This window comes from Halyomorpha halys, unplaced genomic scaffold (genome assembly GCF_000696795.3).
Source record: "Halyomorpha halys isolate HHAL.00 unplaced genomic scaffold, Hhal_1.1 Scaffold30.1, whole genome shotgun sequence".
In the NCBI taxonomy this organism is placed as follows: Eukaryota; Metazoa; Arthropoda; class Insecta; order Hemiptera; family Pentatomidae; genus Halyomorpha; species Halyomorpha halys.
The window spans coordinates 1796576-1815300 of record NW_027110126.1 but is presented as its reverse complement, the minus strand read 5'-3'; the positions used below and the strand labels follow the sequence as shown (position 1 = coordinate 1815300).

Below are 18725 nucleotides of genomic sequence, written 5' to 3'. Positions count from 1 at the left end.
ATTTTCACATTCTACTCTACACAATTACAATAACAGACCAACAAGACTAGAGTTGGGGAAGGGAACCAACTTCCAGGTTATCTTGGGACTGTCACTATCCAAGGTCATAATCTCTTGTTAACAAGTGGACGTGAGGGCTTTCAATAGATAAACGTAATTAGATAATATCTAATATTAAATTGTAAAAATATATACTATATGTTTTAAACCTTATTATTATAAATCTTATTAACTTGAGATTTATAGCCACTAATTGTGAATAATAAATGTTTGAACATTTTGTACATATATGATATCAATCAATCATATATATCAATATGTGTTAGTTCTATTTAATTTGTACAAGCATTGTTTGTGATATGTTTGTTTGTTGTGATTAGTTAAAATGTCAGAGAAAAGAAGCAACTTGGGAACAGCAGGTTTGGTAGTGGCTGGTGGAGCAATTCTTGGAGGTATGCTCATTTTTAATACTTACTTTACTTTTAAGTGAGTATAAAATGTTTTAATGTTATTATGTGATAAATTTTTTAAGACTGTCATTGCAATTTTTTTCAAACCAAAACTAACTGAATCGCTACTTACTTCGGTCACTCTTCATTTGGTTTAATTTGCATTTATATTATAATATTTTTAGTTTCTGCCTAAATCCCTACTATAGATGTTATTACATGCTCATTGATTACTTTTAAGAAATATCTATTGTTTCATTACCAGTAGTAGTTATTAGTAGTTGCATGTGATGTTTTGGCTTAGCTTTTGTATTAATTGATGTTCCATTTTTAGCTGCTTGCTATGCTGCTTATGAAATGTTTAAAGAATCCAGTTTCTTCAGGTCAGAGCAGCCAACTCCTGTTTCTAATAACTCACAGCAACGCCAAAGTAGTCCAGGAGAAAATCGGTATTATAATTTTATGTATCATCAATAACTATTGACTGCTGAGAGTCCATTCAACATTAAATACTATTCTAGAGAAATCATGAATCTTACCTTGTAAAAGTTTCAATAATTGTAATTTATTTGTATTTCTTTAAGGGAAGCCCTTTGGAAATAATCAAATTTATTCCTTATCCTTAGAGTTTCTTGTTGGATTAAAATACTATACAACTTATGGTTTTATAAAATTGTAACTTTTTGAAATTTAATGTCACCATTGTTTTCTAATATATACTAAAGAGAGAACATTTGTCTATAATTGCTTGATTCTCTCTGAATCTACATTGATAGATTGATGGTTTTCTTAGTGTATTCTCTGATTCAGCTGATTATTACCATAAATACTATATGATAGTGTTATGTTAATCTGTTACTGAAATTAGTCAAATGCTAAAAAATTAATTAGTACATAATTTACACACAAATATTTATTAATCTTATCTTTTTCCAGTTATTGTCCAATTTGTCAAAGAGGATATTCTGAGAACCCATTTGAGCTTCCATGTGGGCACCATTTCCATAAGATATGTTTAAAGGCTAATCGCATCTTGCATTTGGTGAGATATTTTTATTTATATTTGACCATATCAATTTATAAGCTAATAAACATGTTACTAAACTATTATCCTATGCCTAAAATATTTACGATACTATTTTACAAATATATCAACATGTACAACTTAATTCCAGGGAAGTTCCATAGACCATCCCCACATTTGCCACATGGTGGGACTCTCCCTCCTAACACACATGGCCCAAAGTTCCCTATTTTGATGGATAAAGTGTACTTAACTTAATAAATAATTTGTTTCAACTCATATCAAATCATTACAGGAGTCATTGACCCCAAAAAGAGTAATGTCCTTTGCTTAACATGTTGAAAGTTGTTTGATATTGGGTTCCATTACCATGAGGTTGAACCATTTTAAACATTTTACCAGTGTCTAGCGAATTCCAGACTCAAGCTAGCAGCCTGATTATTAGGGATTTGCATTAATGAGACCTTTTGAGCTCTAGGTACCATCTGCTGAGAGCAAGTGCCATTTTATAATTTTTCTTCAATTTTTTCCATAAAGGAAGTTAATTCGATAATAATTACCTATTATTTCTTTTTAAAAATATTTTAGAAGACATGAAACCTGTTCTTGTCTATTATAAAAAGGAAATTCCATTTGTTATTACTAATTTTTTTTTTTATAATTATATAAAAATAACTTGAACTGATTTTTATTAGTTTAATTCTTTAAAATTATTTTTGTTAAGTTTTCTACTTCAATTATTTATTGTAAACAAAATTATGTTGATAATAATTTACTACTACTTCTCTTCATTCAATATTTTAATTTTTCGTTGAAAAAGTGTAATTCATTAATAATTCACTATTATTTCTTTATAGTCAAATGGTTTATTTTTAAAATTGTTTTAGAAGATTTAGAACATATACTTTTCAATTTTTAAAAAAGAAGATAGAACTCTTAATTTAAAAAAAAAAAACTTTTTCTTTGTTGTGTCCAACTGTTTCAATTAACTTCATGATAATGAATGGATTTTCTGGAACCCCCATATACCTTATAACAGCGCTCTAGCCAGAAATGTAAAAATACTAATTTGAATCTATACTTTTTTAAAAAAAAGCTTTCTAATATAAGAAAGAATTAGCTATCTTATTTAATTTGTTATCTGTCTTTTTTTATTGAGTAAAATCGTCATCAATAATTCATTTTGATCTTTAATCATACCTAACATTAATAAATCATCAATACCTGTATTAAATTTATTTCATGTTCATTACTTTCCTTTTACTAACTTGAAGGGTGAGAAAAGAATTGAGACTATCCATGGTAACTTGATTTGTAAAAGAAGTGAAATAATTGCATTACGACAGCAAAAAATATTTGGTCTCCATTATGATTAATCCTTCTGTTAATCTGAATATGATTTTATGTGTACTATCTTATATCTAAATGATTTTATCAGATTTAATGTGTAAAAAAAAAAAAAGTAGAAATTGACCCTGATTTCAGGGTTTTTTTTCAGACTGATAAAGGCTTGGTACACCGAAATCAGAACTTGGACCCACGGTGTGGCTTGATAATACTTTTTTAGTTTTCCATAAATAGTCTTGTAAAAATTGCTTAAAATTTATTTATATCTAGAAGTAATAATAATAATGAACCCGAAGGTTCAATGTCAATACCACCAAATGTTCTCTGCATACATCCTTCCAGTGATGCCCCTCCAAACCCAATTCCACTAAATCAGTATTAACCCAATCCTCCCATCTACGTTTCGGTCTACCCCTTGGACCTTTACCCGTTGGTTCAGTGTTTATTAACGTTTTAGGGATCCGCTCATTACTAAGTCCTACAATCTTACACACCGCAATGCTATAACTTGAATTATATTTATCGGGAGTAAGTTCCTTTATTCAGCATTGTGTAATCTTCTAAATTCTCCCGTTAATTTATCCTTTTTCGGTACAAATATTTTCACAATACTTTATTTTCAAAAATCCTAAGACGCTGGGGTATCTATATAATATATAATCTAACATTATAAATATCTATATAATATATTTAAATATCTAGAAGTATAAATTAATTTCTGTTATTTTTTTTTGTTTCAGGATAGAGAAGAGTACAAATGTCCTATTTGTCAAATTCCAGTGCCTTTTGATACCTTAAGTGAATTAGATGATTGAAAAAGGAAAAAAAAAATTATATGATTTGTATTACTATTAATAAATGTTTATAAAAGTTCATTACTTTTCATATCTATGGATAAATGGATCAAGTTGGGTAGGTCCAATGGTTGACAATCACTAATTAGTATAAATTTCAAATGACAACTGCTCAACCTTCCAGAGACACTATACTCATAACTAGTCTGGATTTTTGTGCATCTTTTGTTTGCTGACTTAAAATTTAGCCTAATCTCTACACAAAATCAAATCATGTTCACTTTTTTTAATTATAACTTTCAAATCATTGTTTCGTTTACAAATTTATCTGTGATTCGTAAAAAATTCAATAAATATTATTATCATGAAACCAACAATCAATATTCAGTTTAATGATTCCTGATACAAATTCAATTATTTATCTCTTCTCAACAATCTACTGGGAAGGAATCTCAAGTGACTGGAAACTATGGGCCAATATGTCTCTTTCAAGAAGTAATTAAGCTTTCCTCCTCTATTCTGGTAAAGAAACTCAGAGATATTGTTGAAACGGAAGGCAATACCACTAGACATATACTAATACATGTCCACATCTTCTCACTCAAGACGATGATTGAGAAGTTATGGAAAACTTTCTACCTCGCATTCTTGAATATAAAAGCAGCCTTTGATTCGGTTCCTAGTAAAGGGATATGGTCTGCTTTAGCTGAGAAAAATGTACCCTATAAATTAATATATGCTTATTATAAGTATAAACATAAAAGAATCTGGGACTTTGACATTTGTAAAGAAGTTGACTAGGAGACAGCCGAAGGCCACTCCTTTTTATTATAATCTTGGATGAGATTTTAAAAATATGCAACAGGATGAAGACAAGGGAAAATGGAACTTAAGGACAATTCTAGCTTATTTTGGTTATCAGAGGCGATGATATCTTGATAGCATACTCAGATGAAAATTGACAGCAAGCAGTTATTGAGAAGGAAGTTGAGGTGGAAAAAAATTACATGACACTGGATGTAAGGTGATATATATTGGTCATGTGAGAGTATTATTCGTAAGAAAGAAATGCAGGAAACAGCTGATTAATACACCTATCTTTGAATTAATATTAGTAGGAAAAGAAAAATTGATCAAGAGCTTTCCAATAGAATAAAAAAGGCAAATAATGTGTATTACCAGTTCTGTAACATTGTGGTAGGAAAATAGGAGGTAAAAAACAATATCAAACTGTACATCTTTAAAGCTGTATACTTACCTATTGTTCAGTCCAAAGGCCTGAGGTGTTAGGGTTTTTATTTCAGGGGAGGGGGGTTATGATGGGGAGACCCTTTAATTATATTAAAGTGACAAGGAGTGCCATCTACTGACAAAAGAAACTATTAGAATAGACGCATCTAGGAGGAACAGGGACAATCAAACCAAAGGTTTTGAACCTGTAGACTTTCCAGGGACCTTGGACCTGTTCTCACTCAGTTATAATCCCTAGACCTGAGATGTCCAGCTAAGCAGGGAGCACAGCGTGGCACTGGGGGAGCACGGCCCAGAGGTTGACACATAAGCAGCACCACCACAGAACAGGTGACCCATCACTTATGGTATGGGGCTTACAACTTCCCAATCATTTAAATTTAAACTAATGAAACTAACAATATTATATACTTTTCGTACTTTACTCCCCCTCTAAAAATCATATATCTTTCTGTCAATATTCAGTAATTTCAATGTCTATTTAATGTTCAATCAAACCCCTTCTGGTATGGAATACTCTAATTTGTTTCAGACATTACTCCCCTATAAACCAGATGGGAACTGCCTGATCAAAACACCTACTCTTCTGAATGTAAATGAAAGTTGGATCTATCTGGACAGGGAATGGAATAGTGCTACAGCCACTGAAATGAAGTGTAACTGGAGAGTGGCAAGCTGAAACGTGGATTAATCAATTAAGAAATGATAGGATACAAAGTGACCTTAGGAATACCCACTTTGAGGGCATGGTCAAAAAGAAATAACTAAAAAATCTTTACATAACTATAATAATAGCCCCGTTCCAGTTTATTTTTTATAAAATGACACAAAACATTCAATGCACAAGTCTACATCACACTTGAGGTACCGAGTTTTAAATTTGGCTCTTCCAGGCAATTTCTCCTTTTATTTTTTCTAGCTAAATCTGAGTTTTGAATGATCCAATCAGTCGATGTATGTTTGCTACCACCCTTTCAGAAGATATCCCACCTGCTAATTTAGATTTTATCCCAAAGCGAGATACATTTGGCTGGATTCTCTTTTAAAATCCACTTTAGTGCACGTATGCTCTGCCTGCTTGTACAGGAGCCAAACATTATTTGTGGCTGTATACAGTACCTATATAAATTGTCCTTACCACCATTAATTTCCCTGGATTGAAATTATAATTTAGCTAAAAAATAAATATTTTAGTTTTATATATTACCAACTAAAAAAATATAAAGATCAATCATTTAAAACTTCAACAAATATTAATTAAAAGAAGTTTTAATGATTTTTAGCCTAAATAATAACTTTTTTTCTCTAGTCACTTACCATACTACAGTGTTATTGTAGTAAGTTAAAATTTTTTTGTATATTCAGATATTTTAGACTCACCCAATACTGCTGGGGCATATTAAACATGCTTATTAAAAAAAAAAATTAAATTATAATGGCTGAAGAGATGGACACAGTATCCCTGAAATGTCTTAGAAGAAAAAAAATATATTGATTAAGAATCATTGTGTTTTGAATTCTTAATATTTGACCTCGAGGCATTATGAATTTTTAAAAAATAAGGTAAAAGGTTTTAAAACACTGGATTTGTAAATAAAGACAGATAAATTTGCTTAAGATAGTAGATAGTAACAGGAAAGCCAAGCATAGCCACATAACATTGATGTAATTTTTACCTTCCATGAATTCAAACCATTACAATAAAAACAATTCCAAGAAATCCTCAACTTATTTGGACTTAAATTTACAAAAATATTAAGTTCTAAAAAAAGGAATAATTACTTAAAATAAGAAAATGAATGATTACTTACCAGAATTCATGACTTATATAGAAATTTTAGAACTTTTGAAATCAAATTTTTTCACCCATAAAATTACATTAACCCCTTGAATGTTTAAAGTTTTGAAGTAAAATTTTTCTCAATAAAACTATGATAGCACCTTTAATGTTTAATCCTACTACTTAAGGTTTAAAGGGTGTTTGAGCCATTTTTATGAAAAATAGTAACAGGAAAACAAAAAGTGAAAAGGGCAATTTGCCACTACCATATGCCTATATTCATCCTTGAAGGGATAAGAAACTGTTCTTTTGAATTATGGGGGACCAGCCCAAAAAACTAGGTCTGTGATTCGTTCATCAAGTTGTTTTTAACATTACTAATGTTTCAGTTAATAAATGAAATATATGTGAGCTGGATTGTTTAAAAAAAAAAATAAAATAAGAGAAAGGTACATAAAATTATACTAAACATTTCTGTATCTTTTTTATTTCAATTCCTTTTTGACGTAATTAAAGAAACATTTATAATGTTTTTTAAGCAAAGTACAAACAAAACAAGTATAAAATTTATGCCTTAATAATATCAATGTTGAGTAGTAATAATCAACAGACCATTTCAAAATTTATTTATTTAACTATGAACTATTGTTTAAAATACAGTTATTTAAAAGTTCTCTGAGAGTATCTTCATCCATATGTTTACCTACAACAAACATTAATGCATATATCTTAAAAATATATAATGAACAGATAACAAAAAATAACACTGTTTTTTAATAGATGATAACTAAGAACAAAAGTTTATTTCTCCATCCAAAAAGTTACTAATGTTTATAGCAGAGCTCTAACATATTTTATTCAGATGTAGGAGATAATTAAAACTATAAATGGTAGTGGTGATTTCAGGACAAATTTAAATTAGCCTGAAGTCACCAATGGTATTAACTTAAAAATATTAATTATTCTTAAATCCTTATAGAATAAAGTGGAGTAAAATTATGTAAAAAAAAAAAAAATAGAGCGAAGACGTTGATGACCAAAACATTTTAGCCCTTAAAACAAGAACAAACAAAATAAAAATATGATAAAAGCAAGAGCAAAAAATACGTCATTTGCGAGTTAATTGAAATAGAACATTACATGTTATAAAATGGTATACTATCAGAACATAAATATAATTTTCAATTACATATTTAAGGCAAGATAATAAATAATAGGTTTTCAAATTAACTGTAGTCTAAGAATGCTATAACTCCTTGAAAGCCCAATGACTATTGATTAAAAATAGCAAATTGATTATATGCAAAAAAAAATACACACACATTATATAAATAAAACCAGGATAAATTGTAATATAAAGTATAACCATGAAATAAATAATAAAAAACAAAACTATAAATTGATTTGCTTACGAAAATATTAAAAAAGGAAAAACTGAAGTCTCACATCGCAACTTTTTATAAGCAAAAAAAGTAAATCAATAAGGGATGTAAAAACGAAAAAGAGATCATTGTTATACATATATAGTTGAATTTAATCAAATATCAAAATAATTAAATTAACTTATTTACCAATGAATATGAGAACAGATGTCAGGCCCTCATTTTCATCTTTTTTAAAAAATTCTACATCATAAATCTGGTATACTGACTGTACAGATACGAATTCGGTGCCAACATTAATGATCCCCTGAAAATAAATAAATATAATAATTATACTAATTTTGGGTGACTGTTTTTTTAAAATTAGTAGCAAAATAAATTAATAATACAAAATTCCAAATTTAGAACAGCAACGTCCTTCAGTGCAGTAGAAATAAATCACCAACCTTCTCATGATACAGTAAATGACTATTACTAACAAGAATATTTATTTATTTCAGCTGCTATAACATTAATTCAATCACAATCATCCTCTCTAATGTAAAACCTCGGCAAGATAATTCTTTTTAGCAGGGATCAGCCCATTTGATAAAGAATAAGTATATTAAAATATTGTTTTTATTAAATCAGCCAATGTTATAACGTTTCAGCTTTTGACTAGGTTACAAAACTTTAAGTAACCGCTAGCAATAGGAAAATAAAAATAGGACTAATACTTCTGATTCAATGTAGGTTTAAGACAAGTTCCATGCCATGAACAATATTCATAAAAGACCATGAATCATAAAAGATTTAGTAATTTAATGGTTTTTGTAACTAGCTTTTGACCTGATCTTTCTTTTATTCCATATTTACTTTTGGTAATTGAAACTGTTATAACAATAAATGTCATAGAATTTAATTATATGCAATTTATATACAATATATCCTGTCCTAGTAGTGAGTATGCAAGGATGCAAAACTCTGAAAAATAGGCAATTGAAAAATATTTCCAATCAGAATTTGTCAAGGTAATTTTTGACATAAAAATTTTACATGCACATACACAACACATGACATAAAAACAGTGCTAATTATGTGTATAAGGAGAAAATGGTCGGGGGTGTGGTAAGAAAATAACACAAATAAATTACAAACTTATTAGTGCAAATGTTTCGGCCAGAATTTCTAGCCTTCATCAGGGCTAAGGGCAAAAGACAAGATAGCAACCAATGGATAAAAGGACAAATATAATGATTAAAGTAAATGATTGTACAGAATGAAAACAGATGAAAATAAAATATTTATGAAGAAAGAAGTGGGAAATAAAACATACTTTATTTTTATCCATTTTCATTCTGTATATCCTTTTATTCATTTGTTATCTTGTTTTTTGTTCTTAGCTTTGATGAAGGCAAAAAATTCTGGCCTCAATGTTGGCACTAATAAATTAGTTTTATAACTATTTGTGTTATTCTCTGACCACACCCCAACCATCATCTCCTCATATATATTATCCATGATCAACTATCTTCTCATCATAATAAGTGCTAATATTGATTTTTCTCAAGCCATAATTAATGGTACCAGCCACCCCATTATTATTATCTCTATTATTTATTATTAATATATTGAATGAACAAATAATGAAATACTTTTTTATATAATATATTCACCTTGGAACGAAATATTTCTGAAGGCTTTCCACATTTGGACTGTAATTCATTATTCCACAGTGCTCTTTCATAAAACTTTTCCAATGCTTTTCGAGGTACAACACCTGGCTCTATAGTAATTGTACTTATACTCTATAAAAAGCAAAAAGTGAGTTCAAACAATAAAATGTCTAAGTAATATGTTTTTATTTCCTAGGTTTTTATTTATACAAAAATAATAAATAAAAATAATTATTATTCATTTACTATTTAGCAAAATTTTTATGAATGTTGTTTAACATTATTGGAAAAGCGCTTTCTTCTACTATATAGAGATAATATAAAATTAAAATTGTAATTTCTCAATTTTGGAATGGAAAATAGTAGCATAAAATAAAAGATATTATCTATATATAAATAGTTGACCGTATAATTTAAAATATGAAGAAGATGGTCAGGGTTGCAGTCAAAAAAAGAACAAAACAGTTTTCAACAATTTATTGTCCGACGTTTCGTCCTACTTTGCAGGGCTTCACCAGCGCTGTTCAAGACGATAAGTTAAACAGATGCTAATTAAGTTATCTTATTTGTTCAATATGACTTTAATTTTACTATTCATAACAATCTCCTTCAAAATTACTATACTTATTACTACATATTTTTGTAGGAAATTCAGACAGCTTTCAAAAATTACCAGAACACACACAAGTAAAATTTAACAAAGCCATAAATAATAAATTGGTCTGTCCTATGTATATAGACATCTTTCTAACCTACTTTTCATAGTTTTAATATTTTATTCTAATTAAAATATCACATCAAGTAACTAAGAAAAAGAAAAAAAAAGGCAATTTTTAAAAATAAAAATAAAATTTCAGTAATCTTTTTAATTACAAGAAGCATGAATGGTTTTATGTTTTCTATTAATTGAAAGGTTTCCAGATAAAGGAGTCATTAACAGAAGTAGACTTGATAGTATAAATAATATATGGAATGTTTCAAGTTTAACTGTTTTAACTAAAAATATGAATTAAGCATTTCAAAACACAAAAAAAAAATCCAATAGAAGGAATGTCCAATAACGCATTGTTTAGGAGATGAACATGTCTAAAGATGTTCATTATTACGAATTATTTAGATTTTAATAATAATAATGTGTTCCAATTAATATATAAATGAAATATTAACATTAACATTCATTTTAAATGTTGTTCAAAGTGATTACCTAGATAATTGAGACAGGATCGGAATCTTCCTGGTTCAGCAGCATTGACCAAACGGCACAGGCTGTGTTATTATTTTGCAAGCTCTTCAGATCTCAAACCACTGAATTTTTTTTTTTGGGATGACATTGAACAAAAAATCTATGCAAACTTGGTCAATTTAATTCTTTACAAAGAAGGATAATTGAAACTTGCAAAAGAATTAACACACATTCAGCCTGTTGTAATGCTTAAGATAATCACTTTGAATATTTAATATGTAGTATAATGTTTATGTTTCATTAATAAAGTGGTTTGAATGCATATTAATTTATTTATTATAATTTAAATAATTCATAGCAATGAAAATCTTTAAATGTAAACATAATGGCAATTATTTTTATGTTTTTACTTAAGACACTTAATCCTGAATCACCTCCCTTTATGTCAGAAAAACTTATATTTTGATTAAATGATAAATGAATTTAAAAATCATTATAATTTTTAATCCAAAGTACATCACTGAAACTGCACATAAAACTGAACACAAATTTTTAGTATTCTTAATACAACAAGGTAGAAAATATTAATTTCAGGTGACCCCATAGTAAATAATACATACCTCCTCTATATGCGGTTTTACTGTCATGTTACTCATGCTTTCTGTAATACTTTTTAATCTGAAATAAAAAAAGTTTCTTAAAAATTTCTCATTTAAACATTAACTCATACAGTGTACTAATACCACAAATTACTAAATAATGCAGTAATTAGAAACCTATTTTATGTTATAGTATTACCTACTATATTAGTATTACCTAAATGCTGTCTTAGGTTTATACTATATACAGGGTGTTTCAGAGTTAAGTGACCAAACTGAAAATATGAACTAAGGATCTCAAAACAAGAAGAAAATTTCCTCTAAAGGTATGTCCGCAAACACTTTGTTTAGGAGATATTCACATCTAAAGATTTTCATTGTTATGAATTATTTATGCTATATGAAATAAATAAAACCTGTTTATTTGTTCTAAGTTCTTTATTAATTAAATGTAAACATTAAGATTCATATTAATTGTTGTTCAATGTAAAGAGATGTCCGCAAAAGCTTTGTTTAGGAGATGGATTAGATAGAATACTAATTAGGCAACATGGTAGTGCAGGACCAGTGGCTTGGCCTGCACACTCTCCAGACCTATGAATACTGTCTGAATTTTTTTGTTTGGGTTGACATTAAACAACAAAGAACATTAAGTCTATGCAAGGCCAGTCAATGATCTTAATTCCTTACAAGGAAAAATAATTGAATCTTGTGAAACAATAACATATATCCAGTGCCGTTCAGCCACTGCTGCTGTAGAAGAAAGATGCCGAACTTGTCTTAATGCTCAAGGAAATCACTTTGAACAACATTTAATATGAATTTAATGTTTACATTTAATTAATAAAGTAGTGGGAACAAATAAATAAGTTTTATTTACTTTATATAACCTAAATAATTCATAACAATGAAAATCTTTAGGTGTGAATATCTCCTAAACAAAGCGTTTGTGGACATACCTTCAGAGGAAATTTTTTTTTGTTTTGAGGTTCTTAATTCATATTTTCAGTTTGGCTACTTAACCCTGAAACACCCTGTATATAGTATAAACATAAGACAGCATTTAGGTGTATGTGAGTTTAACAACAAAGTAAAATGGATTGATCATACAAACATATGTAGCGAAGCAATAAACATAATATCAATGGCTCACTATACAGAGGTGTTTAGTACATTTCCACTAACTTCAGGAAATATATAATTAAAGGTTCTCTCTTTTAGAAAAATTAATACTTTTCAATTATTTTTTTAATTGAAAAGATTTAGATTTTATACATAAATCTGTTCAGTTAAAAAATGAATTGATAAGTTGTAAATTTCCTAAAAGAGAGCACCCTTAAAAGATAAATTATAGCTCTTCTAAAGTTATTGGAAATGTACTTAACACCACTATGAAGTAAGTGAATAAAAAATGGACAATATCATTAAAATTCTAAACTTACATTGAAACATCTCACACATCACGCTTCATAACTATAAATAACTTCTTACTAAACACAGTGATACTAAATACTACCAAGAAGTATTTCAAAATATGAAATTTAACAAACACATACACAAATAAAATATGTACACATACCTGTCTTCTGAAACATCTGAATAAGCAGCAAGATCTAATATATTATCGAGATTAACCCTAAAAAAACAAAAATGTTTAATAATACCATTAATACAAACAACTAAACAAAGATAAAAAAAGCAAAACAAATATAAACTAACTTAGAATAACTTGTTTCGAGAAGTACAGCTGATGAATTCAAAGATCTGAAAATAAATAAAATTTGACAATAGCTTAAATAAAAAACAAAACAATAACAATAGGTTTCAAGAAATATTCAGATTCAAAACAATACCATCAACAATCTTATCCTAAATACTTTCCTCCATTCATCTCTACCCAAACCAAAATTTACTAGCTCAAATATAATGCAGTCTTCCATTCATATTCATACTGATAGAACTAATAATTGTTTCAGCAAGTTAGAATTAGTACAAACAATTTATAACAAGCAAAAATAAATTAACTTCCTGGAAAAATAATTTGTTATAATAAATTTTTACTCTTCAGTTTAGTTTCAATCATAAGGTTGAAATTGAGATGTAAATGAATCTCAATTTCAACCTTATGATTGAAATAGCTGTTAGAGATTTTCATCTTTACTTTGAGTTTTTCTAATGTGCATAATTTCAATATTACCGACTATTCCTATCTAATACAGTTAAATAAAAATCCAAAATAAGGTTGCAATCTATGAAATAGCTTTTGTTTTCATTAATGTTTCGTAATCATTAATATAGGAACAGTAATTTAAAAAATAAATACAAGACCTGATTAAATTTTTTAGCTCTTCCACCGTTGCAATAGAAGCCACATCAATTTTATTTAATATAATGATGTCTGCTAGAGCAGCTTGCCTGTTGTTAACAAATAAAAAAAAAGTTGTAAACACAATAAATGAAAACTGGAGGAAAATGAAAACTATTGACAATAAATTCATTAGTAAATTCAACAGTTGTTACTTAAATTTATTTCATGAATATTGATTGGTAATGGACCAAAAATATAAAAGAGATCTTCTCAGGAATAACAATAAAGTAATGAAACAAGCCTAGGGGTTGTTATATGAATCAAAAGACAAATAGCACCAGTTAACAAATTATAAATACCTGACAGAAGCATGAAGTCCATCTTGAAGCCCCTCATTCAAAGTCTAAACATAAATTAAAAATTTATTTATTATTAAATTAGCTGTAAATAAGCTTCATGTAATAAAGAAATAGAGATTACTATAATCACTGTCATATTTCAGTAACTTGCACAAGCAAACAACCCAGAAGTGCCTTAGAGAAATAATAAAACAAGAATAAAGCTAAAAGGATACATTTTTTTCATTTATTTATACTTCTTCTCTTCTTCAAGCTGCAATCAACCAAAACCTGTCCTCTCAGTTTAGAGCCAGCAGCATCAATTCACCAAGAGCCTTTCTTTTTTTAATTGCTATCTCATGATATATATATATATACACTCAATTGTGTAATATCCTAAATATGCACCTGGATCTTTAACCAGTTAGTTAAGCTCTATTATTTTTTCCTGGATGTTTGTTCTCATATATATATCTCAAAATAGCAGATACCGTAACACAAAAAATATAAAAAGGCAATCCTTCCCGGTAAACCCATCCCAATCAAACCCCCAGGGAATGACAGTTCTATATCACTTTTGAAAGATTTGCTTAAAACAGAACGAGGGGACTTAAGATAGTTAAATTGAAAAAGATTTAAAAAGCGCCTGAAATTGGAAAAATTAATTGTCAGTTCTTTCCTGTTTGCAAATGAAACACAACTTTAAAGATGTGGAGCTCGACCTGATTAGTGACCTCTCTAGTCAAATATGCTGTAAGAAGTCTGACAATTATTTTATTACCTTTTATAATTCTGCTGATCATTACCATTGGCAATGTTACTAACCATGGTATCTAAATATAAGAAGTCATCAACAATCTCAAGCTCCTCGTTCAGAAAGAGGTTTATATCTTTCTCTTCCTTAAAGATTGCCACAATTTTACTTCAAGTGTCATTTCTAATTATTCTAATTGCCATTCCTCTGTCAAGAAGATCTTGGGATTCAAGAAGAGTCCGCTACAGTTTTCCTTTATTATTAGAAGCAAGATTGTATTAGAATAGATATGCCTATACTAGTCTAATAAAGTTTCGCTTCTCTATTATGCAAAGTTCTCTCCATCCTTCTTGCAAATTTTATTCATAAATATGATGAAAAAGAGGACTGAGACAGTCTCCTCACCTCATCCCAAAGAGTAGAAACTCATATGATGAGCATGGCATAAATGAAAAAATAAATCAATAAAAACTAATTAAAACATACCCTAATCCCATTTGTAGCATCAATCAGTGTAACAACACCTGAAAATTTATATTAACCAAAATTAAAATTTCATCGTTATAATAAATTACTGAAGATACAAGACTAATCAAGCATTAAATCATCCATTCATGTTATTGAGTAAAAAATGTAAGGGAAATAAAAGGCTTTACGTTAAAAAAATATTTACCATCAAGGTATATATCACTTCCCAGATCTTTATCAAGCCAAAACATTGATATAATAGGCCCTGTAAAAAAATTATTTGATCAGATAAAAATCAAATTAAATATCAACAATAACAACATGCTTAAACAAATATACAGAAAAAAAAAACTATTTTCCTGTATTAAAGAAGTGGCCAGATCTTTTAAGGAACTCATTCTAAACTTTTGAAGGCTAATTTCAGATAATTTAGAATAGACAACATCTTGTTTTCATTCCAAAGGGAAAAGAAGTTTGGAGGACAAGTCGATTTTATCATCCAATTGATTTTTTTGATAATATAGGTAATTCCTTTGCCTCAAACTACAAGAATTCACTGAGGGTGCATATAGTCTCTCAAGGATCCAATATGGGTTTAGAAAAGAACAATTCACAATAAAGGCACAAATCCACAATTGGACTAGCGATTGAGATTGCTGTAAAGCAATTTCAGATGTGAGGAGAAGGAGCATTATGAGCTGTTATGCAGAAATTAACAATCTTAAGGTCTAAAATTTTTTTAACACCTAACAACATGGACCTGGATATAGGAGTGAGACTGCCTAAGTTATAAGAGTTAGCGAAGACTTTGGAGATAGGGTTTGTTTTATGTTTCAGACATTGAGCCAAAGGAATATAAGCTGGCTAATGGCCTTATATCTCAAGCCAAGAACAATTTTTTAAGCCAATAAAATGTGGGGGAATGAAAAACTTTAATTGTTGAGTGGAGAAGCTAAATAAATCGTTTTTGTGTAAAATTAATGATTTTTGTAATCAACTCTTCAATTGGAAGAAAGCTATTATTAAATGAGCCTTTTCTAAGTAATTTTCACAAACTTTTATAATCATGAAGCACGTGAATGAGCACCTGAATATTAACAACTACATTTTACATTGAAACATCAATAAAAAATTCTAAAAACTAATTAATTGTATGAAATTAAACATAATTGTTTGACCTGGATCTGCCAGTCCCGTGGTTTCTAATAAAATGTAATCAAATTTTCCACGCTTAGTCATTAAATTCTCAATTGCTTTAACTCCAGTATCCCTAATAATAGAAAATAAGAGATTAATATTTAAAACATAACTAAAAAAATTAATTAGGATCCTAAACATACTTAACAGAACAGCAGAGACAACCATTTCTTAATTCTATCCATTCTTCGAAAAGTTTACCTTCTTCATTCATAGCCATTGTATTTTCTAATGCACTTCCTGTAAAATCCAAATTTTGAATATTTATGTTTAAACTGGGAAGATTAGGAAATTATCGAAGTTATACCTTCTCCAAATTCATTTAATATAACTGCTATCTTCTTAGAATGCTGCTCAGTTAAAATGTAATTAAGCAGAGTTGTTTTCCCTGCGCCTAAATGTCCTGTTATTACTGTAACAGGTACAGGTTGAAAGGTGGTTTCAACCAAGTTAGGAATATCTTCATCAGAATCCATATTATATTAAATGATTTACAATAAAATATTCATTTAACTTAAATTTCAATAGTTATTTACGCCTATTATCGTAAATTATAATAAGAAACTAAATTTAAGTTAATCTACACCATATATATAAAGGTGTCAATTGGAATACAAACAAAAATAACTAGTTGATATAACAATATTCAAACTTAAATAAATCTAACTATCCTAGCCAAAGGTTATCAATCGAAAATACCAAAGAGCATTGAACACCCATGTATTGAAGTTACAATAAGTTAATTACATAAATTATTGAACTTTTTTTTCACATATGAAGGAAAAGGAAACAAAAAATAGTTGACAACTATTTGCCGATGTTTCACCCCACTTTGTAGAGCTCTGGCAAGGCTGTTCGAGTTGAAAGATATCGGAACAGTGACTGACAGTTGAAACCAAATTGAAAAGTTTGATTACAGCCTAAATGGCGTCTTTCTTTTTCTTTGAGTGGAATTGAACATAAGAATTTTCAATTTCAATGCATCCTTAGATTGACGGGGTTCTAGCAGCCGAAGAAGAACTATAATATGATAATACACCCTGCTTTGGGCGGAATAATCTCACATTTAGGAAAATATGGCCCAGTATCCCTAGATTTGTCGTGGGATACCTAAATGTTTCGCTTGGATAATTCGGTGAAATCTCGATTATCCTTCCCATGATTTAAATCTTTTTAGTATTAGTGAGATGGGATCCACTAGATCCAAGGCCAATCAAAAGTTCTATAGATCGCATCACCTGTTGAAATGGCATCGACAATCGTATCACTTGTTGAAAATATAGACATTTCCTGATTAGTCATAATTCACGTCCAACAGACCCCATATTACCATTAGATTTCAAATATTTCGTACATATCTAGAGATTTCTAAATTTTACAATCTAGAGATTTCTTCTGAATTCAGATTTGTTAGGTCACAGTGGTTCGGTTACACTTGTCTAATTTCGGAAATGTTCGGCGTCCCATCTACGGTTGGCAGCTAAGTTCTTTCCAAATCATTATGTAAAACTACTAAAATACAAATCCTTCAACCATCCACTTCTCACTGAAAATAAGACTTGGGCACGATCAGATGAAGAAAAAACTCAAATATTCGGCGAACACCTCTTCAAAACATTTAACCCCCATCCTGATATCCTTAATCCAATCCATCTTGAACATATTGAAGCAGAGATAACAATTCCATTCAAAATTACCCTTCCTCCTAAAGCCTTTCATCCCTCAGAAATAATAAACATCATCCCTAGAAATAATAAATAATAAACCTTCGAAGATCTTATCACATCACATATTCTGAAACAGCTCCCTCGTAAAGCCATCCTATTCCTTACCTATATCTATAATGGTACCCTCCGCTCCACCTATTTCCCCGATCCTTGGAAAATGTCTATAACAAAAATATTTCCCTAACCCTCCAAGCCACTTGAATATTTTCAAGTGAACACAGAACACCGAACTTTCTACAGTCCAATTTCACTCCTGCCCATTATGGGCAAAATTCTAAAAAAAAAAACTTTTATTAAAACGCACCCTCTCTCCCTCCCCTACTATTTTTCGGCTACTGACTGTTTTTTTATTATTTACTATTTTTATATATTTTTATTATCTTCCAACCATAACTATGAAATTATTTTATTTTCTCTTTTCTATTTAATCATTACGAGGAGGGCCTTTACCTCCAATTATTTCTAGTCG

At 29.2% G+C, this 18725-nt stretch overlaps 2 protein-coding genes across 2 annotated transcripts; one reads left to right on the top strand and one right to left on the bottom strand.

Annotated features, from left to right (window-relative positions):
- Window positions 1-13: 13 nt before the first annotated feature.
- Window positions 14-3695, top strand: LOC106685003 (uncharacterized). The gene is made up of 5 exons (XM_014427457.2): window positions 14-153; window positions 381-452; window positions 784-898; window positions 1386-1491; window positions 3561-3695. Exons 2-5 carry the CDS (start codon window positions 386-388, stop codon window positions 3633-3635), a joined length of 363 nt encoding a protein of 120 aa, XP_014282943.1. The 5' UTR covers window positions 14-153; window positions 381-385; the 3' UTR covers window positions 3636-3695.
- Window positions 3696-7254: 3559 nt separating this feature from the next.
- LOC106685033 (zinc-regulated GTPase metalloprotein activator 1) lies at window positions 7255-17351 on the bottom strand. Its single transcript, XM_014427497.2, has 13 exons — window positions 16837-17351; window positions 16673-16769; window positions 16511-16602; window positions 15538-15597; window positions 15351-15388; window positions 14132-14175; window positions 13793-13879; window positions 13184-13228; window positions 13044-13100; window positions 11486-11543; window positions 9683-9814; window positions 8217-8334; window positions 7255-7348 (listed from the first exon to the last, which is right to left on the bottom strand). Exons 1-13 carry the CDS (start codon window positions 17003-17005, stop codon window positions 7281-7283), a joined length of 1065 nt encoding a protein of 354 aa, XP_014282983.1. The 5' UTR covers window positions 17006-17351; the 3' UTR covers window positions 7255-7280.
- Between the last annotated feature and the right edge of the window lie 1374 nt (window positions 17352-18725).